Genomic DNA, 23,109 nt, shown 5'->3' with positions numbered 1-23,109 from the left:
TTCAAGAAACATATAAGTATCTGGGAAACAAGAGGACCTGCAGATGCTAGAGATCTAGAGAAATACACAAAGTGCTGGAGGAGCTCAGCATGTCAGGCAGCATCTATGGATGGGATTCAACATTTCCGGCCAAAACCCTACATTGGGACTCTTGATACCCATGTATCTGGAATATCAACAAGCAAAGACAGTAAAAAGTAGTGCGAAACAGGGAAAACATTTGACAAAATATAGTTCAAGGCTTAAAAACCTGCCAATCAGAGCTCAATAGTTAACAAATACAACAACAGCAATAAACAATTTCATCAATACCGACATTGACTTTATTTTAATGAAAATATCTTGATTCAATTTCAATCAGCAAAATTTCCAAAGGTAAATAAAAACTGAAGTGATAACTTTAGAAAAGACTATTTACACTCAAACCCACTTAGATTAACACTACCTTGGACAGAAGGAGGAAGAGAAATAACACACATGAAAAACAAAAATCACACAACAGTCAGATAAAACTTGAAAGTATATTTTTTCATCAAAACTGAACTGGATTCAGCACTCCCTGTGTGTGTCTGCAATCATGATAAGGAATACAGCCCAGAAACTCAAATGAGAGGCTAACTCAGAAAAAATGAATCATCACTGTGGAAGAAAACATTAACCAGTGGAATGAGTATGACCCTCCATGGGAGACATCCCAACGATCTGAGCAGACGAGATGTTGACAAGGAAGCATCGAGCACCTGAGAGTTGGAGACCTCTTCCCAGAAACAGAGGGGTTCCTTGCAGAAATGCAGGACAAGGTGGTTAACAAAAGGAAAAACAAAATTGAAAATACATGAAATACAAACAACGCAGTAAGTGCAGAAAATGCAAGAGAAACCAGACACGATCCAACACATTCCAGGATCCTGCAGCAGTTTAACTCAATCTGATTACTTACAAAGGTACAATCAAGTGGCAAATATCATTCACCAAAATCTTACTTTAAAATACAAACTCATGAATGACCACAACTTCATTGAAGCACCATAAATTCAAGCCTGATTCAGTTTCAGAGTCAAAATCTTACAAATTATATGATAATCAATACATTACTACTAATACTACAAATGATAACCATCCAGATATAATATTACAGGATAAACAAGCAGGAACAACTCCCTCAATAGATATAACCATTCCCCGCACACACATGTTCCTCGACCAGTGGAGCACCTCACCACAGGCATTGTTTGTGTCATCAGTCAGACAACCGAATTATTTTCTCAGTCAATCGGCTTCGAAATATTGCTACTCTGTCATTCGTTGCCACACCCCACTGCTGATTCCCTTCTCCTCACCATGCATTCTTACCCCGACCATCATCCAGAGCCCCAAGCTCTGCCCTGCGTGGACCCGCCTCTGGTTTCTGACCCTGCTCCGTTGAACAACTAACTGATGGCTTCCCTTTCTGCTTTCAGTCTTTAGAGGACAGTGGACAACTCTTTAGAAGCAGGGAAAATGACCCATAATGTGGAAATGAGTCGTGAATAACGATGTTAACTCCCAATGTCATTCTTCTTCAGCCCAGAGATTAGAGGGGCGAAGAACATCTCAAACAGAACTGCAGTCAGCTCAACTTCTTCAGTCTGCAGGAAATTCAAGGGAAACCTCTTCACCCACAGAGTGGTGACTTTTGGAACCCATCACCACAGGGAGAGTGAGAGATGAACAATAGGGGAGGATTTAAAAGGACTGTCATGGAACAGAATCACTGGCAGGGTCCAGCCAGCCTGAGTTGACGCTCTACTGTACACTAGGTATGTTATAAATTCACTAAGTACCGGAGACAGAGTTTAAAATAGAACTGATTTATTTGTCTCAGATCCAGAATATTAAACTCCAGTCCCATTAAAGGTGAACGTGCAGCAGAAGAAACTCCTCCCATGCCCAGTGACCAGGGTGCAGAACTGGGTGTGGTGAGCAGCAGCAATAATTGCAGAGTTCAGCACCGACAGTCACTCTCGAAATTGCATTCAGCAACAGTGATGGACAAATATCCAGCATGCAGCTCATTGAAACTTTCTCCTCAGGTGAACCCGGTAATGTGTCACAAGGTTAGAATATTGAGAGAATCTTTCCCCACATTTACAGCAGGTGAACAGCCTCTCCCCAGGGTGAACTCAATGATGCACATTTGGTGGAAATGGCTGAGAGAAACTTTTCCCAAAGTCTGAGCAGGTGAACAGCCTCTACCCAGTGTGAACTTGCTGGTGTCTCAGTAGATGAGATGACTGAGCAAATCCCTTCCCACACACTGAGCAGGTGAACGGCCTCTCCCCAGTGTGAACTTGCTGATGCCTCAGCAGATGAGATGACTGATTGAATCCCTTCCCACACACTGAGCAGGTGAACGACCTCTCCCCGGTGTGAACTGACTGGTGTCTCCGTAGGTGAAATAATAAAGTGAATCCTTTCCCACAGTCTGGGCAGGTGAACGGCTTCTCCCCAGTGTGAAATTGGTGGTGTCTATGAAGGTCGGCTGATCGAGCGAATCCCTTCCCACAGACTGAGCAAGTGAATGGTCTCTCTCCAGTGTGAACTCGCTGGTGTGCTATTAGGGTGGATGATCGAGTGAATCCCTTCCCACAGTCTGAGCAGGTGAACGGCCACTCCCCAGTGTGAACTCGCTGATGTGCCCGTAGCTGGGATGACTGAATGAATCCCTTCCCACATTCTGAGCAGGTGAATGGCTTCTCCCCAGTGTGAACTGACTGGTGCCTCCGTAGGTGAGATAATAAAGTGAATCCTTTCCCACAGTCTGGGCAGGTGAACGGCTTCTCCCCAGTGTGAAATTGGTGGTGTCCATGAAGGTCAGCTGATCGAGTGAATCCATTCCCACAAACTGAGCAGGTAAACGGTCTCTCCTCAGTGTGAAATTGCTGGTGTATCAGTAGGCTGGATGATTGAGTGAATCCCTTCCCACAGTCTGAGCAGGTGAACGGCCTCTCTCCAGTGTGAACTCGCTGATGTATCTTCAGTTTAGATGATTTAATGAATCCCTTCCCACAGTCCGAGCAGGTGAACGGCCGCTCCCCGTTGTGAACTCGCTGATGTGCCAGTAGTTGGGATGACCGAGTGAATCCCTTCCCACAGTCTGAGCAAGTGAGCGGCCTCTCCCCAGTATGAACTGACTGGTGTCTCCGTAGTTGAGATAATAAAGTGAATCCTTTCCCACAGTCTGGGCAGGTGAACGGCTTCTCCCCAGTGTGAACTTGGTGGTGTCTATCAAGGTCAGCTGATCGAGTGAATCCCTTCCCACAGACTGAGCAGATGAACGGTCTCTCCCCAGTGTGAAATTGCTGGTGTATCAGTAGACTGGATGATTGAGTGAATCCCTTCCCACAGTCTGAGCAGGTGAATGGCCTCTCTCCAGTGTGAACTCGCTGATGTATCTTCAGTTTAGATGATTTAATGAATCCCTTACCACAGACTGAGCAGGTGAACGGCCGCTCCCCGGTGTGAACTCGCTGGTGAGCCATTACATCAGATGACTTAGTGAATCCCTCCGCACAAATTCAGCAGACAACCAGCCTCTGCCCAGGGTGAACTGACTGGCGTGTCCACAGGTCGGAAGACCGATTGAATCCCTTCTTACACACAGAACAGGTGAATGGCCTTGTCCAGTGTGAAATTGCTGATGTACCTTCAGCTGAGATGACTCAGTGAATCTATCCCTGTAGTCTGAGCAGCTGAATGGCCTCTCCCCTGTGTAAAATGATGGGCATGGCAGTCGGTCAACCCCTCCCCACAGTCTGAGCCGGAAGGATGATCGAGTGAATCCCTTGCTCCACTTCATAAATATCTGGACAGAGTCAACAAAGCTGGTGCATTGTGGTCGAGATTCCTGTAGATAAATTCCTTGTCATTTCTAACCTGTAAAAAGATTTACAAAATCCATAAATGGGTGTAGGACAACATTTAAGATGAAATCACTTGAGTTGTCAAGGTGTGATCTGGCACAGTGAGGTTCAGCCCAAGTTGGAGACAGAAATCATCTTCTAACTGGGCATAGTGCTGGTATCTGGAGTGACCATCAAATTCTCAGATGCTCTTCCTGTCTCTATGAGAAAGGGGCATTTCTGCCATCTCCAATCTGTGACCTGGCTCAGTGTGACTTTCTCCATTGGTATTATTCCCGGTTCCCACTGAGCTGCATGGTTTCCTGGCCCCAGAGTAACTGAAACACTCTCACACAAATAGCCAGCAGTGCATTCCACACACCCACCACTCTGTGTAAAAAACCTACCCCTGACATCCCCTCGGTATCTATTTGCAAGCACCTTTAAATTATGCCCCCTCATGTTAGCTATTTCAGCCCCAGGAAAGAAACCTCTGGCTCTCCACACGATCAATGCCCCTCATCATCTTATACATCTAAAAAAGGCTCTAAACATAAACAAGAAATTATACATTGCTTTGAGGATTTGTAAGAAGTATACAAAAATATGAGGGTATAGACAGGGTAAATACAAGCAGCTTTTTCCACTGTGGTTGGTTGGGATGACAACCAGAGGTCATGGGTAAGTGGGGAAGGTGAAAATTTATCTGAAACATTTGGAAAAGCTCTTTACTGAAATGGTCGTGACAGTGTGGAATGAGATGTCAGCACAATTGGTGAATATGAGCTCAGTTTCACCATTTAAAAGAAGTCTGGATGGGAGCCTGGATGGTAGGGGTATGTAGGGCGATGGTCCCAGTGCAGGTAGTTACATTAGACAGCATAAATGTTTTTTCGGCATTGACCAGACGGGCCAAATAGCCTGTTTCTGTACTGAACCTCTCCTTGTTTGTATGACAGAGAAGCTGGACAAACTTGTTTGGAAGGGAAAACTGGTAGGTGTGACACCGGAACAGCAATGTTTGGAGTTTCCGGGAGCAATTCAGGAGGTGAGTGATCGATACATTCCAAAGAAGTGGAAGCATTGGAGACGCAGGAGGACACAACTGACACTTAAATGAAAAGCCAAAGCCAACATAAAAGTCAAAGAAGGGGCAAACAAAAGAGCAAAAACTTTTGGGAAGCTTTCAGAAACCAACAGAAGACGACTAAAAAAAAATCAAATGAGCTCAGGGCGTGGAATGATGATTAATGAGTCAGTCATTAATGAGTCTTGGTAGTACCCAACAGTCTGAGGCATTTAGAGGAACAAAATATCTGGGGCCTCAATATCTCCTAAAAGCCAAGATACCCTGTACCAGTTATCTTTCAACTTTTATTTTGACAGGCACATACAAACTAGACACCCTCAAAACTTCACTTCTGAAGGCCTCCCACTTACAAAGTGCACCTTTACCAGAAAACAGCCTGTCCCAAACCACACTGGTCAGATCCTTTCTGACACCTTCAGAATTGACCTTCCTCCAATTTAGAATCTCAACCCATGATCCAGATCTCTCTTTTTCCATCTATATTTTGAATTTCATGGCATCATGATCACTAATTTCTGTCACCAACCCTAATCATTTCCTAACAGCTTATTTCACACTTCTACGTCGGGAATTCTATGAACTGATTAAGGGTACATTTGACAAACTCTACCCAATCTGGTCCTTTTACAGTATGGGAGTCCCAGTCAATATGTGGAAAGTTAAAATCACTTACTGAATCAACCTTTGTTTCTTGGCATGGTCTGCAATCTCTCTACAAATTTGTTCCTCTAAATCCCTCAGACTGTTGGGTGCAACCAAGTCCTAAAAATGGCTACAATATCATAATTCCCTGTCCTGAGCTCATCTGGCTTTCCTACGATGCTTCTTGCATTGTGATATACACAGCTCAGCACATTCATCGCACCATGCTCAACCATTTGATTGCTGACTCTATCTGAGGTCTAAACAAGATCTGACTGGTGTCAAGAAAACAAACTCTCCCTCATTGTCACAAAAACAAAGGAGCTGATAGTGGACGACAGGAGGAATGGAGACAGGCTAACCCCTATTGACATCAATGGATCTGGGGTTGAGAGGGTGAACTGCTTTAAGTTCCTCGGCATAAACATCACCGAGGATCTCACATGGTCTGTGCGCACCGGCTGTGTTGCGAAAAGAGCACAACAGCACCTCTTTCAACTCAGATGGTTGAAGATCTGGGATGGGGCCACAAATCCTAAGAACTTTTCACAGGAACACAATTGAGAGCATCCTGACTGGCTGCATCACTGCCTGGTATGGGAACTGTACTTCCATTAATCGCAGGAACCTGCAGAGAGTGGTGTGGACAGCCCAGCACATCTGTAGATGTGAACTTCCCACTATTCAGGATATTTACAGAGACAGGTGTGTAAAAAGGGCCCAAAGGATATTGAGGACCCAATTCACCACAACCACAAACTGTTCCTGCTGCTACCATCCAGGAAACGGTACCACAGCAAAAGGACCAACAGGCTCCGGGACATCATCTTCCACCAGGCCATCAGACTGATTAATTCATGCTGATACAATTGCATTTCTATGTTATATTGACTGTCCTCTGTACAAACTATTTATTCTAAATTACTGTAAATTCCACATTGCACATTTAGATGGGGACATAATGTAAATATTTCTACTCCTCATGTATATGAAGGATGTATGTAATAAAGTCAATTCACCCTCCCCACTATCTGTTCTGTCATTCTGGCTCCCATTCCCCCAACAACTTATTTTAACCACATCACCCTCTCCCCACACTAGCACTAGCAAGCCTCACCACTGGGATATTAGTCCCCTCTTGTTCTGTTCCCCTCACTAACGAATCCCCTCTCACCCCTTTGACTTTCCTCTGCCAGGTAATCCCCCCAACAGTTTCTAAAGTGGTTCCACCTGTTGTTGTGCGGGATGGACACAAGAGTACTCTGCGATGGTGATTTAACCTCATTCCCCTTCCCGACTCTCACCCAGTTTCCCGTGTCCCGCACCTTGGGTGTAACTCACCTTTCTTCATGTCATATCTATCACCCCCTACAACTCCCAGCTGATCCAGAATTCATCCATTTCAAGTTCCCACTCTGTAAAGTGCAGGGTTACAAGCTGCAGCTGGATGCACATCTTGTAGGTGAGGGCATCAAGGACACTGGAGGTCTCCCCACCTTCCCACCAATGTCCCCTCTAATTTGTAATGACCAGTGTGCACATAAATCCTGTATTGTGCATTCTTTTATCCAGTGACAACATGTGCACAGTGAATTTTATATAGAGAGGTATTTATTTTAACAGCTAGCAAAGCACTGTCGATAAGAACTTTGATCTCCTCTGGGTTCGATGGAGTTCATCTGCACTCTCACACAACCGATATAGCAGGCCTGTAATGGGTAACGAAGGATTTTCCCACCACAGCTTTTGCATATTGTCCATATGTGGTGTGCTTGCTGAATTATGCTTTAAAAAGTCAGATTTCCAAATACCACTCCACTTCGTCACACCTGTAAATTCTCCAGTAACTCTTGCATCACCACAATAGACACAGGTAACACCAGTTTCCACATTCAACATAAATATTTTCCTGAACCCTCCTGAGGAATTGAGCATATATGAAAAAAAATATTTTGAACCTATGTAACCTCTATCTAAAAGAATAATTGGGACCGAACAGGAATTTTTGAACTGAAGTAAACTCTGCCTTCAGTGGTTAGCTAAGACAAGCTTAATAACAGTTCTCTGCGGCTTGCAGAGAGACACACAGACAGCTGATAACATTATACATTGTACCCTCACTTCAGAAAAGGAAGAATTGATAAATTGTACATCGTACTCTCGTTTGTCTGGGGGAAAGGAGGACTCAATGATACAGACAGGACTGAACATCTGACTGTAATTCAGTCACAGCCTTGCAAAGAGAATAACTGATAAGGACTGGACAGTACATCCATCTGTAAATAAAACTTTGATTTCGCGAACTCTCTTATCTAACTAATTAAATTTTGCACCAACAGACTTGTTGGGTGTACCAATTCAAATAACATCTTGCAAGAGTAATGTATGGGGCTTACTATGTGTAAATATACAGCTGTAACCTGACTAAGTCAATCCACTTGTCAGATGGTGGCAGTGCTTACGTGCCTTCCCTTTGACAACTGGGTCTCAATCTCCCGCAGGAAAATGCACAATAAACTGTGGTGACGATAAGAAGCTGGTCTCCCGTGTTTTATTCAGATTCAAAGTTAACATTTGGCATCATAAAAAGGATCCCAATATAGGGAGTACCAAGCAGACGGGCTGAGTAAGCGGCTGGACCACTCTGGGGACTGCGGAGACCGACCAGGCGCCCAACAGGTATTTTACCTTTTGTCTCTCTCTGTTCGTTCCTTTGGAGGAACAGTCCCTCGCCCGAGGCTGATCGTATACGTTGACGGGATCGGGAAAGAATCTGTCAGGAGGCTCGTATAAGGAAGGCAAAGTTTTACTTAGTGGGCAGGAGGTATTACCTGGTAAACTTTACTCAGTGGACAGGAGGTAGACTTGCCGGGTAAATTTATCAATTGAGCAGGAGATGCCAGCCGGGTAAAGTAATGAATTGGGCAGGATGTGCCGGCCGGGTAAGTTTATCTGATTGTTACTTGAGCAGGAGGCGTTGTGCCGGATAAATTACTCAGAGAACACGGGTCAACTGCAGTCGATTGATACGCTTGGAACAGGAGCAGACCCACACAATGTGTGTGAGAGGTTTCCAGACAAGGAAAAAGATTTGCGAATGTTGACTGCAGTGCTCAGTAAGCAGTTGGGGGACAAAATGTGGCCACTGGGATCGTCTGCAGTACACATTTACCTCATGAGAACAAGCAGTAAATTAGATATGGCACAACAACTGTGGAAAGAAGTGGAAATTGTTGAAAAGGGAATGGAAGGAAAAGGCAGATGTAAAGTGGAACAGTATATTATTAGCAAGTTGGAGGAATAATGCATGTGACAAAGGAATAGAGTTATGTACTGCAGAAGAAACACCAAAGGTTGGGAGACACTAAAAGTGGAGCGTGAGTGGGAGGATGGGAGCTGAAAACAAGAGCAGGAAAACAGCGTAAGCAAACCAAGGCCTAGATAGGAGATAAGGGCAGGAACGTCAGTCTGAAGTTCAGGGGATGCCTCTGAGGAGGAGTGCAAACTGTGGTCCCGGACAACATGCCAGAAAGACCCCGACCTAGGTTTTTGGATCACCCCAGCGGGACAGATTTGTGTTCCTACACAGTTCTTATCAATATTGGTCAATTATATACATAATTGTAGACACCTGGAAAAGGAGGGAATAGTTGGTAACCTGTACCCTGCACACCGGGTACGACTCCCGTACCAGATGGACCTTTTTCGTGTCTACAAGTTGATTTTATTGAATTGCCTAGAGCATATTGCTATAGATACTGCTTAATTATAGATGTGTTTAGTAGCTAGACTGAAGCTATTCCAGCTACCAATAATACTGCTTTGACTGCTGTGAAGGTATTATTATGGGAAATAATTCCTAGGTACGGCCTGCCAGAGATGCTGAGCTCTGACAATGACCCACACTTTGTGGTGAAACTTAACGAAAGGGTATGTAACGAACTAGCTATGAAGCGACAATTCCACTGTGTACACCACCCACAGGCCGCTGCCGTAGTAGAAAGAGCCAATGGCACTCTGAAGAGTAAATTGGCCAAACTAACAGCAGAGACTGGACCCACTTGGTTGAAGGTCCTACTGTTGGCCCTGTTCCACATGAGGGTGACTCCACAGGGGAAAACAGGGTTGTCACCAGCTGAAATCACTTATGGACGGCCCATGAGGACACACTGGGGACCAAGACCTTGTGTACCATTGCTCCCAGAAAGTCTACCAGCAAAATTAGATGTGCATACTCTAGTGGAAGAGATGGGGAAATATATATGCCAACTAACCAAAATTTTCCAAGCATTACATTCACAGCTACGACAGGCTTAGAAGGAAGAGAACTACCCTGCAGAGAGGAGTGACTATCCCACCATAGAACCTGGGGATTTTGTCCTGATGAAGAACTGGGATCGAGGGAATCTCAGACCTCGGTGGAGAGGACCACATCAGGAGTTACTGACCACTCCCACGGCTGTGAAACTGAAGGAGCAATCTCGGTGGATAAATCGAACAGACTGCAAACATGTTACTGAAGGAACTGAGTAGAAGGACTCTCTCGGACTAAAGGAAAATGTATTGGTTGATAGTGGTATCCGTGTTTATGTCTTTGAGTGGGCTCACCCCAGCATCCGGGGGCCCCCGTTTTAACACCTTTCTGTCTCTCTATCACACCTATGCCAAACAGGTAGAACTAGGTGTCTGCTGGGTTTGTGTCACAATTCCGCAGCATGGTAAAACTATGATTCCAATGTCAGTAATCCCGCTCAACCAGAGTGAGGAACACTCAGCCTGGCTTTTCTCAAGTAACACCTGGGGAAGTGAGATGAGGAACTGTGGTCCAGTCAAAGATGACCATGGCTGTCAGTGTTTTGAGGAATGGTATCTCAGGCCCCCACTAAATGGAAATTCCTATACTGGGAAACATGTATCCTGGGCATACTTGCAGGTGCCCAGCAGCGGAGAGGAATAACTGAGACTGAGCGATTTTGGATAATCACTTTTCTCTTCTATGGAGTAGCCAGGAATTCACGAGAGATGATCAATTTGGCTACAGCACTTGAGGAGCTGGCCACAATACTACAGGGGCCCTGACAGAAACACAGGCCCAAGTAACAGAAATATCTACTGAAATGATTGCAATCCGGCAAACCGTCCTACAGAATCTTATGGCTTCAGATTTTATCCCAGCTGAGAAAGGGGGAACCTGTGCTATTATTGACACAGAATGCTGCACCTATATCCCTGATGAGTCTACTAACATTACACCCCTCTCCGAGCACACTGCCGAGGAGACTGCAGCATTAAGAAAGTTGGACAGGATTTACATGGGGTCACCAAAGGGTCAAAATGATGGTCTTCGAAGGCCTGTTCACTCATATGTGGAGCATGATATTGCATTATGGCCTAATAGTTCTACATGTCATTGTTATAATTATTGTTGTACGCTGTTATTACCCACTGATATGTCAATGCTGTACTCGGTTGCTTTCTCTGTGAAAAATTACTGCTTTGTTGATCATGTAATGATCAAAAGGAGGGAATGATAAAGTATATAAAAGGGTTAACACGTTGTTAAACGATAGCAGCCTGTTTTTCTGAAAGAAACTGCTGATGACCAACAGATGTGCTGAGCCACGCTGAGCCATATTTTTTCTTGAGGGTGGCTAGCTGGGGTTTCAGGATGCTTATCTCCTTGTGCACTCATGCACAGAGATAGGACAGCTTCAGTCTGTTCTGTGTGTGTAAGCCATTATGACTATTTTGTAATTTGTCTTTAGCAAATAACTTTGACTCCAGCCTGTCTTGTGTGGGGGGTATCTGGACGGATATATCTGTGGTGTAAGGGGAATTGTTAGTCAGTTAGTGGATTGGGCAGGAACAGTCATGGACTGTTCCTGTTTGAGCGAATAACTGAATAGCCCCGGGTGCTTGGAATAAAGAGTTTGTACTTATACGATCTCTGAGTGACTTTATCCGGATTCGACTTCCACAGAATGGGAGTGGTTTTAAAGGGCTGGGCTGCTGGAAGCACATTACCAGACCTGGAGTGATTGCAGCTGGGTCTGACAGAGGCATAACTGGTTCTTCTGGGAACATTCAGTCTCACCCCAACTATTTCCTATCATCCTTTGTACAAGTATGCAATGTCTAAAGGACCAGTGTTTGAGTAAATGAGACTCACCAAACTTTCCCCTGACTGAATCACTGGATTCTCCGAGTCAGATGGGTCCTCTCCAGCTGATACTCTCAACCCTCGGGCTGATTCACTTGTTGCTGTTCCCTCATCTTCAGTCGTGGTTTGCTTCCAGTTGGGGTTTTTCTTCCAATAAATCTCTCAGCGCAGGTCTAACGTGAAAGATAATGAAGCACAATAACAATAAAAAGGAGTAAAAAACATTTCTGCTTAATGTTACTAAGAACAAAACTCACTGAAATTTAAACATTGAAGGCAGATATAATGATCTCAGCGAACAATCTATTATTGTCCCTCACACGTCACAAAACGATGTGGGATAAGAACAACCCATCATTCAGTCATGGTAAGACATAAGTCACAGGAACAGAATTAAGTGATTCGATCCATCTGGTCTGCCTCACCACTCAACCATGGCTGATTTTTATTCCAACACCATATTCCTGCCTTCCTCCTGTAACCCCAAAGTTACTTAGCAATCATGAATATATTAATCTCTGTCAAAAATATACCCAAATGGCAGCCTCAACCAAAATCTGTGGCAACAAATCCTACAGATCGGACATCTTTTGGCCAAAACATTTTTCTCATGTCAGTTTTAAAGGGAAGCATGTTTATTCTGAGACTGTGCTGTCACATCACAGACTCTCCGTCTAATGGAAACATCCTCTCCATGTCCACTGTATCCAGGCTTTTCAGCTTTCAAGAGGTTTACTTGACCATACATCTCTCCACCACCCCAACTGTCCCTCTGAACTCCATCCAGCACAGGCCCAGAACCAAGAAATTCTCCTCATACATAATACCGATCATTCCTGAGATTATTCTTGTAAACCTTGTTTGCAACAACTGTACAAACACATTTCCAGGAATAATAGACAAATTGGTACCAGGATAATTTAGGGGGAAATGTTGTGCTTTCTTTACTGTTTTACTGTTACATACCTTGTGGGCATCTTGTGACTGTCTTATGACCATGAAGTAATGGAGTATCTTGTGAGCATGATGTAATTGCGTTGTGATGGTGGGGTCAAGTAATTTTCCCGCCAGTGTGAGGTCATGTGATGACCTGTTCCAACAGGTATACATGGGGAAACCCCTGTTGTTACGGAGTTAGTTCGTCAGTTTTGGTTCGTCAGTTACTCAGTCAGTTAGTTTTGCTGCGTAATCATCTCATGACGTAGTTTCGTTTCAAAGCAAAGTTTTACTTTCTATCTTAAGGTAAAAACGTTGTGCTGGCAGTTTCGCCAATCGCTGCCGGGTTTTGTTTGTTTACCTTTGCAGTCTAGTGTCGGAGAGTGAAGACCTTTACCAAACTACAGGAACCTGAAGGATTGAGTAAAGGTTGTGTCATTTGGCAGTTTCATAAAAGATCGACCTTATTGAATCTTCATTCAGAATTAGTGATCTGCATCTGAGATAACCCCTGCAAGCTTGGGAAAGGTTTGTGCAGTGTTCAGCATCCAGAAAAAGGTCAGTTCCTTTAATCCGTTTTATTTCCTTTGACGTGAATCCTTTGGACAGAATCAGCAGTAACGTCACATCTTTGAAGAAATCCGTTTCCAGAGAAGTCTCTCCTTATTGACTGCGTAAATCACTTGGACTTTCAAATTTACCACTTTAAGACTGTGTTCGAATTTACCTCTTTAAGAACTGTTCCAGAGTTTGGCTGTTTGTTAAATTGCCATATAGCAGTTAACTTCCGGTTAAGTTAGTCGTTAGTTTACTTTTCACTATTGTTAAGCAGAGTTTAATAAATATTTAAGTTTGTTTATAAAACCTGACTCAATTCTATATTCATAGTTGCCGACCACGTAACACTGCGATCACAAAACAAGCCATTTCCGTTTCCAAGTGAAACCAGGTTTATTTCAGGAAATATAAACCAGTCCAGGGTGAATGTAATAAAAGGAAACTAGAATTACCAGAAACACTCAGCAGGTAAGGAATAGCTGTGGGGACAGGAACACACTTTACAATTCAGGTTAATAACGTTTCATCAGAATGACTTCAAACATTTTCAGTTTTTAGTGCCAATCTCCAGCAACTTGAGATTCTGTCTGATTTCCACCGAGTGACAGACAGGGGGGATTTCCAAACACAGTTTGAACACCAAACTCATGGGTCTATTTCTACTGCTGTAAACACGGAATAGTCCATTTACTCATAGCCTCTCCTCAGATTAGCAGTCATTGCTTCCAAAGGAACTCCAGAAATAAACATCTGATCCCAGACCAGAAATACTCGCTCAACGCCTCATAAACCCAAGCAGCTCGATCCCCGGGTCCATTTTACCTGGAGCAAAAACTGTGATACCCCAGGATCCAACCTCACACAGCTGAACCTGCCACTCACTGACCCTGAAAATCTCACACATCACCCCCGCAACTCAGACTGGGTAGTGCAATCTGGGATTTCCACACAACCAATGTCCAGCTGCTCGAAATTTCTGCTTCATTGCAGAAGGACGATCATCCTGCCCCATCTGTAGAAGCACTAACCAAAGTCAAAACCGAAACAGTGACAGTTCCATATGCCTGGAATGTAGATCACAGGACTCTCCCAGTACTCTTTGCTGCCAGGAAAATGCTGCAGTGTGTCAGCCAGTCACAGTTCAAAAACCAGCACCTCCACACCAATGCACAACACAACTGGTACCTGATGACCCTCTGGCATTCCAGCTAACAAAAACTGATTCTGGAAATAACTCAGCAAGGCCAAAGGTGCAAAAGAACACTTCACAATAACAACAAGGGTTAGAAGAAAAATTGCTGATATACAACATTGAGGAGGTGGGACACAGGGTGACCGAGGTTGACCCAGATGGTTGATGTATATCGCTGAAGCAGGGCATGGGGGGTGGGGTGGGGTGAGGAGACTGGACAGAGGTTGAACAAGATGGGCAGAGATGAGCACATGGCACCAGGTGGGAGAAGGGATCAAAGACAATCATTGATGATCCTCCAGCAATACACAGATACTGAATTAATAGTACATACTACTGTATAAAAGATCCTAAAATGACAAAGTTAGAACAAACAACAAGAAATTTGCCACATATACTTTGACCCTCACCAAATTTTTATCAACACACCATAGAAAGTTTCTCATCCGGACACTTCACACATTTCCATGGTAACTACTCTACCCGTAACTGTGATGAACTCCAGAGACCTTTGGATACAGATCAGCACATCACAGAAACCATTCTGCCCCCTAGAATTCCCAGTCCCTCGGTAAAGCAGGCAGTGAAATCAAAGATCCCCACGACCTGGGACGTTCTCCTTTCTCACCCACCCCAATCGGGGAGAAGTCTACAGCCGAAAGCTCAGGGACAAATGTGAGGAGCCTCAGGAAGCGAGGCGAGTTGGGGGAAGTTAACGGGACTCAGTGGTCAACATTAGATTTCCCCAACACAACATAGAGGAAACATAGAACATAGAATAGTACAGCACATTACAGGCCCTTCGGCCCACAATGTTGTGCCGACCCTCAAACCCTGCCTCCCATATAACCCCCCACCTTAAATTCCTCCATATACCTGTCTAGTAGTCTCTTAAACTTCACTGGTGTATCTGCCTCCACCACTGACTCAGGCAGTGCATTCCACACACCAACCACTCTCTGAGTAAAAATCCTTCCTCTAATATCCCCCTTGAACTTCCCACCTGTTACCTTAAAGCCATGTACTCTTGTATTGTGCAATGGTGCCCTGGCTATCCACTCTATCTATTCCTCTTATTATCTTGTACACCTCTATCATGTCTCCTTTCATCCTCCTTCTTTCCAAAGAGTAAAGCTCTAGCTCCCTTAATATCCGATCATAATCCATACTCTCTAAACCAGGCAGCATCATGGTAAATCTCCTCTGTACCCTTTCCAATGCTTCCACATTCTTCCTATAGTGAGGCGACCAGAAATGGACACAGTACTCCAAGTGTGGCCTAACCAGAGTTTTATAGAGCTGCATCATTACATTGCGATTCTTAAACTCTATCCCTTGACTTATGAAAGCTAACATCCCATAAGCTTTCTTAACTACCCTATCTACCTGTGAGGCAACTTTCAGGGATCTGTGGACATGTACCCCCAGATCCCTCTGCTCCTCCACACTACCAAGTATCCTGCCAGTTACTTTGCACTCTGCCTTGGAGTTTGTCCTTCCAAAGTGTACCACCTCACACTTCTCCGGGTTGAACTCCATCTGTCACTTCTCAGCCCACTTCTGCATCCTATCAATGTCTCTCTGCCATCTTTGACAATCCTCTACACTATTTACAACACCATCAACCTTTGTGTTGCCGGCAAACTTGCCAACCCACCCTTCTACCCCCACATCCATGTCATTAATAAAAATCATGAAAAGTAGAGATCCCTGAACAGATCCTTGTGGGACACCACTAGACACAATCCTCCAATCTGAATGTACTCCCTCCACCACAACCCTCTGCCTTCTGCAGGCAAGCCAATTCTGCATCCACCTGGCCAAACTTCCCTGCATCCCATGCCTTCTAACTTTCTGAATAAGCCTACCGTGTGGAACCTTGTCAAATGCCTTACTAAAATCCATGTAGATCACATCCACTGCACTACCCTCATCTATATGCCTGGCCACCTCCTCAGAGAACTCTATCAGGGTTGTTAGACACGATCTGCCTTTCACAAAGCCATGCTGACTGTCCCTGATCAGACCATGATTCTTGAAATGCCCAGGGATCCTATCTCTAAGAATCTTTTCCAACAGCTTTCCCACCACAGATATAAGGCTCACTGGTCTATAATTACCTGGACTATCCCTACTACCTTTTTTGAACAATGGGACAACATCCGCCTCCCTTCAATCCACCGGTACCATTCCTGTGGACAACGAGGACATAAAGATCCTAGCTAGAGGCTCAGCAATCTCTTCCCTCGCCTCATGCAGCAGCCTGGGAAATATTCTGTCAGGCCCCAGGGACTTACCCATCCTAATGTATTCTAACAACTCCAACACTTCCTCTCCCTTAATATCAACATGCTCCAGAACATCAACCTCACTCATATTGTCCTCACCATCATCAAGTTCCCTCTCATTGGTGACTACCGAAGAGAAGTATTCATTGAGGACCTCACTCACTTCCACAGCCTCCAGGCACATCTTCCCACCTTTATCTCTAATCGGTCCTACCTTCACTCCTGACATCCTTTTGTTCTTCACATAATTGAAGAATGCCTTGGGGTTTTCCTTTACCCTACTCGCCAAGGCGTTCTCGGGCCCCCTTCTTGCTCTTCTCAGCCCCTTCTTAAGCTCCTTTCTTGCTTCCCAATATTCCTCAATAGACCCATCTGATCCTTGCTTCCCAAACCTCATGTATGCTGCCTTCTTCCACCTGACTAGATTTTCCACCTCACTTGTCAGCCATGTTTCCTTCACCCTACCATTCTTTCTCTTCCTCACCGGGACAGATTTATTCCTAACGTCCTGCAAGAGATCTCTAAACATCAACCACATGTCCATAGTATATTTCCCTGCAAAAATATTATCCCAATTCACACCCACAGGTGTGAGCTTTATAGCCTCATAACTTGCCCTTCCCCAATTAAAAATTTTGCTGTCCTCTCTGATGGTATCCTTTCCATGATAATGCTAAAGGCCAGGGAGCGGTGGTCACTGTCCCCTAGATGCTCACCCACTGGGAGATCTGTGACCTGACCCGGTTCATTACCTAGTACTAGATCTAGTATGGCATTCCCCCTAGTCGGCCTGTCCACATACTGTGACAGGAATCCGTCCTGGGCACACTTAACAAACTCTGCCCCATCTAAACCCTTGGAACTAATCAGGTGCCAATCAATATTGGGGAAGTTAAAGTCACCCATGATAACAACCCTGTTATTTTTGCACCTTTCCAGAATCTGCCTCCCAATCTGCTCCTCTGCATCTCTGCTGCTACCAGGGGTCCCGGAGAATCGCCACCCATCGGGGACTGTGAGCACACACCACGTGATCTTGCGTCACAAAGCGGAGGGCGGGGCTAAATAGCCTCACGTGACCAGTTGGCGGGACTTCCATTTCAATTCTGCGGAAATAGACAGCCTGCGCTCCTGGTTTGGGTCGTTCAATGCAGATTAAGTGAAGTCGACACGTTTCTGACGAGCCCAGATAACTGGGTACTAAATGAGTAATTGGCCCGCCGTTCGGGGCTGACGGCCAACATCAGATCTCCCCGCTCGGGATCGGTCTCAATACTCACCGATGGGAAAGTGATATCTTCGGCCCGCAGACAGTGATCCCGACCCCCGGCTCCCCGACCAAGGAGGCGATCGTCCCTTCCCGATCCCGCAGACAACCCGCTTCAGCACTGAGCGGAAAGGCAAACACCGTCCGTCTGGCGACAGTGAGCATGCGCGGAGAGATTATTGCGTCTCCGGAGGGCGGGGCCTCGGGAACAGACCCGCTGCTGCTGCCCGTCTGCGGTTAAATGGGCGGGGCGAACGGGATCACGTGACCGGTGGGGTCCCACAACCCAGGGAGAGACTCCAGCGACCCGCCCGCCACTCTGTGTTATGTACCGGCAGCGATAGACCACAAACTCAGTCTGTATTAGTATAAACTACTATCTGTATTAGTATAGAGAAAATTAAACAAACTACTCTTCTAAACAGAAGTTAACAGTGTTATGCGTTTTGTGGCTGCAAAAATGTCAAGTTTAGGAACAGTTCTGAAAGTTTCACAATGGCAAGTTTCAGTTTTCCACGGAATGGGGAAACTTGTAAATCCACATTAAAATGCAACGAGGAAGTAATCACAAAGAATTTCGCAGGTTCTACACTGGGAAAACGAAATACAAATCACAGAAGATTTTCAGTTGTCGAACCGTATTCCAAAGTGTGTGTGTGTGTCTCTCTCTCTCTCCCCCTCGTCCTCTCTTTCTCTCTCCTCTCTCCCTCTCTCTGAGACTGACAGCTCCAGCAGTCAGTGTACTGACGTCATACTCCCGCCTCCTGCAGCCTCTCTTAAAGTAACACCCACAGCAAAATGAAACCTCTGATCTCGTAACACTTGCCCCTCACATCTCCTCTCACTCTAAATGTATTAGACATTTCAACCCCCAGGAAAAATATGTCATCTGTCCGCTCTATCTATTCCTCTTGTAATCTTATAAATGTCCATCCAGTCTCACCCCAGCCTGCGCCGCTCTGGAGAAAACAACACAAGTTTGTCCAGCCTCTCGTTACAGCTCTCTCAACCACCCGATCAATCTGTGCAGTCTCTTTCAGGGAGCTGTGAACTTGGATCCAAATCCCTCTGCTCATCGACACTGTTCAGGGACTTTCATTCAACAGTGTACTGTCCCTCTACATTCGACCTACCGAGCTGCCAAGATGATCATCACTAATCAAATCTCACTGAGTTTTCTCAGGTCCTATTAAATGTATTCCCAAGTGCACAAGTATGAGAAGGTACAGGGACAGAGAAACACCCAATCCCCCACCGGGGAAGAGATACAAAATCCTTAAAGTGCGTACCACCAGGCTCATGGACAGCTTCCTGTCTGCGGTTGTAAGCCAAATGAATGGTCTCCAGTCCAATAAAATGGACTCGAACTCACAATGTAACTGGACGTGACCCTGCCCCATATGTCCATCTGCACTGCACTTTCTCTGCAGCCATAATGCTTTGTTACAGTTATTGTTTTGTCGTATATCAGCTCAATGTACTGTTGCAATGTATTGATCTGTGTGGATGGTAGGTCGGGCAAGATTTTCACTGTAGCTCAGTACGTGATAAGAATAAACAAATTCTCCATTTTAATTGTGTGGAAATATTAGACAGACTGAGCTTCTGCTTTGGAACCACAGAGGGAAACTTGACTCAACTGAGGAACACAAATAAATAGAAAAGGCTTCGATCTCGTATTACGATCTGCGGTAACTGGGATCAGGTGACCGGTGATGGGTCTCCCAGACCAATTATCAGAATCAGGTTTAATAGCACCGGCAGGTGTCATGTAATTTGTTGTCTCTGCGGCAGCAATAGAACCTAATTCATAGCAATAGATTTTAACCCCCTCTGTGATGGGGATTTACAGACATTCACCACCCTCAGAATGGAGACATTTCCCGGACAGTCCACCCCCTTTTTTCAGAGACTGGGATCCCTGGTTCAACCGGTAATAATGTGCATTTCAATGTGTTCACCTCTCAGTCCTCGATTCTCTAAATGAAAGGGTTATCGCATTTGATCTTTCTTCATATGATGACCCCACCACTCCAGGGATCAGTCTGGTGAATCTTCATTGCACTCTCTATAACAAATACTCTCTAACCTCTTTGTTAATCCTCTATGGAATTAATTTCCATCTTCTGCAGCCCCGTGTTGCCCCAACCACTCACCTCCCACCCCCGTCACTATTTCCACCTTCCCACCTCCCCCCTCACCTGGATCCACCTCTCACTCCCCAGTTCTTGCCCCATCCCCACCCCTCACCTCTTTTCTCTGACTATTTCCCGTCCACTCTCAGTCCAGAGGGAGGGCCTCGGCCCGAAATGTTGACGGTCCATTTCCCTCCACAGATGCTGCCCGACCCACTGAGTTCCTCCGGCAGTTTGTTCTTTCGTCTGTATGACCCGTGTTAGCGAGGGGAGTGGGATTTTACACCATATTCCAGGTATAGTCTCAACAAAACACAAATAATTGTCACTTTGCCCGGACCATTGGCCCCGCTTGCAGGGCAACAGTCTGCCGGTGTTTGCCCCCCAATGTGGTGAATCCCTCTGCTGGCCACCAACATGGGCTCAGACATTTCCACAGATGAACCCCTCCTGTCCCCACCGGGACAAACATCCTGTCCGCCCCCTCTCTGACCATCTTCATTCTTTCAATAAAATCCCCCTCTCCCTCCCCGGGGAACCGGCATCAAACCGACGGGCCGAGCGGTCTCCTCCTACCTCTCAGCGACACATCAGACTCCGGCCGCAGGAGACGCTTTACAAACGCCCCAACTTCCCTCGGAGGGAAATGGAAATAAATCAGAAAGCGGACATTTACTTCGGGATTTGTTTGGCTCTGAGGAAAGATCGGCGCCGAAGCGGGAGACGGCCTCTCGGCTGGTCCGCCTCTGCTATTGGTTATATACAAACCATAGGCTTGCTCTGCGGCTTGATATTCTAAATTGGAGATCTCTGGGGTACTCCAAACGCTACCTCCTCCCAGTCTGAAAACGACTCCCTCATCCAGCCACACAGTAGCGGCAGTTCATCGATCTCCAAAGAGAAAGCCTAATAACCTACTCCTGAGGGTCAATACAATTGCTGTCTCTGAGTTTACCTCCGTCAAATGCCAGGAGGGACATAGTAATCAATATGTCTCCAGTCGCAGCCGTGTAAATAAAATGTGATATTAGTAGGTGTGTGGCGGATGCCGAGAATGCGAAGGAACAGACAAACTGAGCCAAGTCGCAGACTGATGAAGGGGAGGAATGATCCATTTTGATACAGAGAAAGAAGCAGAGAGTTTGATATTGTGCCTGATGCCAGAACTGTGTCCAGTTAGAAGATGAAGTCTTGTTCCTCCAAATTGTTTTGAGCTGTGACAGTGTTTTTAATCAGAAGACACCATGGAGACTAAAATTATCTGAGTTGAAATGCTGTCCACCCACTGACGTGCTTTGTAAACTTTTAACAGTGTAGAAAAGTCAAAGGATTTGTGTATGGGAAACTCAAACACAACAGCACGTTCGTCCCGCTGTTTCTGTCAGTTCACCAGCGCTTGAATGTCGCCGATCCTTGAATGTGGGGACGGAGATGCTGGAGAAGACGGCGCCCCACTCGCTGCAAGGAGAGCCCGGTCACGTGTCCGTGTCCGTGATCTGATTGGATACATTGCCATGACGTTGATAGCAGTGTGATGTCATCCACTGGCTCTCATTTTGGAAGGGATTCAGTCGGACATCCCAGATACACCAACAGCTTCGCCCTGGGAAGCGGCCGTTCACCTGCTTCGTGTGTGCGAAGAGACTCATTCAGTTAACCCACCTTGTAATGCTCCGGTGAGTTCACAATAAATAGAGGCCACATTTCTGTCCGGAGTGAGCAAAGAGTTTTACTCAATCATCCCAGCTGCTGCAACACCAGCAACTTCACATCAGGGAGGAAGTTCAAATCCGCTCTGTGTTAAATGTTTAACAATCACGGTGACTGAACGCAGCTGTAGGTTCATGAGGGATTGTTACTGCCAGTTATTCTGCAGTTCTTGCGGCTGCTCATCGCACCCAGGACTGAACCCTGGTCACAGAGCATTGGAGGAGTCTGTTCTGCTGATGCTAACCTTAAACTAGATTGGTATTAACATCATGGATCTGTGAAAGATAAATCAGTTCTGTATCAAATCCCCTGTCAGAAGTACTTACTCTCTCTACCAAACTCACAGTTTATACTAGAGAGGCCGCTCGGCCCATCTGGACCCTGCCCATGTTTCTGTTCCACATCAGTATTTTAAAATCTATCCCTGCCGTTCCTCTCTCACCCTCCCTGTGCTGACAAGTTGCAACTAATCACCACTCCCTGGGAAAAGAGATTTCCCTTGAATTTCATAGAATCATAGAAATCTGCAGCACATTACAGGCTGTTCGGCCCACAATGTTGTGCCGACCATGTAACCTACTCTGGAAACCGCCTAGAATTACCCTCACAGATAGCCCTCTATTTTTCTAAGCTCATAAAAGACTCAATTGCATCCGCCTCCACCACCGTCACCTGCAGTGCATTTCGTACACCCACCACACTTTATGGAAAAGCATTCCCTCTGACTTCTGTCTTGCAACTACTTCCAAACACCTTAACACTATGCCCCGAGTGTTAGCCATTTCAGTCCTGGGAACAAGCCTCTGGCTATTCCACGACCAATGCCTCTCAACATTTTATACACCTGTATGAATTCTCTGCATTGTTTTCTCCAGACTGAATAAGACGATGAGTTCCTTGTGGTTTTGACATTCCCCAGGGCTCTGGACTAAGGAGGTTAAACTCCTTCTTCCCTGCTCTTTCGAACGTTTTGGGACATTTTCACTCATTTCAAAGGACTGTCCTTCAGACAGCTGGGTTGTTGCAATGCACCTCCACAGTCTGACAGCAGACCAGCGAGTGAGTCTTCGATAGAGCAGGGTCAGAAGCCAGAGTCGCCAGCACGAATCAAGGCTTTGGGGCTCCAGAAAGAGATGGGGTCTGGAGTTTACAAGGAAGAGGAGGAATCAGACCATCATGATGTGGCTACAAATGAAAGATCAGAAACATTTGCGGACTGGTTGATTGAAAAAAAATCTAGTTATTTTCTG

The 23,109-nt window shown here is 45.5% G+C and overlaps 1 protein-coding gene across 1 annotated transcript in view; it reads right to left on the bottom strand.

Moving 5' to 3' along the window:
* Window positions 1-309: 309 nt before the first annotated feature.
* LOC140207830 (uncharacterized) overlaps window positions 310-23,109 on the bottom strand; it is a 61,972-nt gene continuing 39,172 nt past the window's right edge. The window contains exons 4-5 of the mRNA XM_072276389.1: window positions 18,072-18,245; window positions 310-3,545 (exon numbers count right to left, since the gene is read on the bottom strand). Of these exons, the coding sequence (XP_072132490.1) occupies window positions 2,232-3,545; window positions 18,072-18,245 (1,488 nt within the window). The 3' untranslated portion in view covers window positions 310-2,231. The remainder of the gene's footprint in view (window positions 3,546-18,071; window positions 18,246-23,109) is intronic.

The sequence above is a fragment of the Mobula birostris genome, chromosome 13, assembly GCF_030028105.1.
Source record: "Mobula birostris isolate sMobBir1 chromosome 13, sMobBir1.hap1, whole genome shotgun sequence".
Taxonomy (NCBI): Eukaryota; Metazoa; Chordata; class Chondrichthyes; order Myliobatiformes; family Myliobatidae; genus Mobula; species Mobula birostris.
Note: the sequence above shows the minus strand (reverse complement) of the source record. Positions and strands in the feature narration are given on the sequence as shown.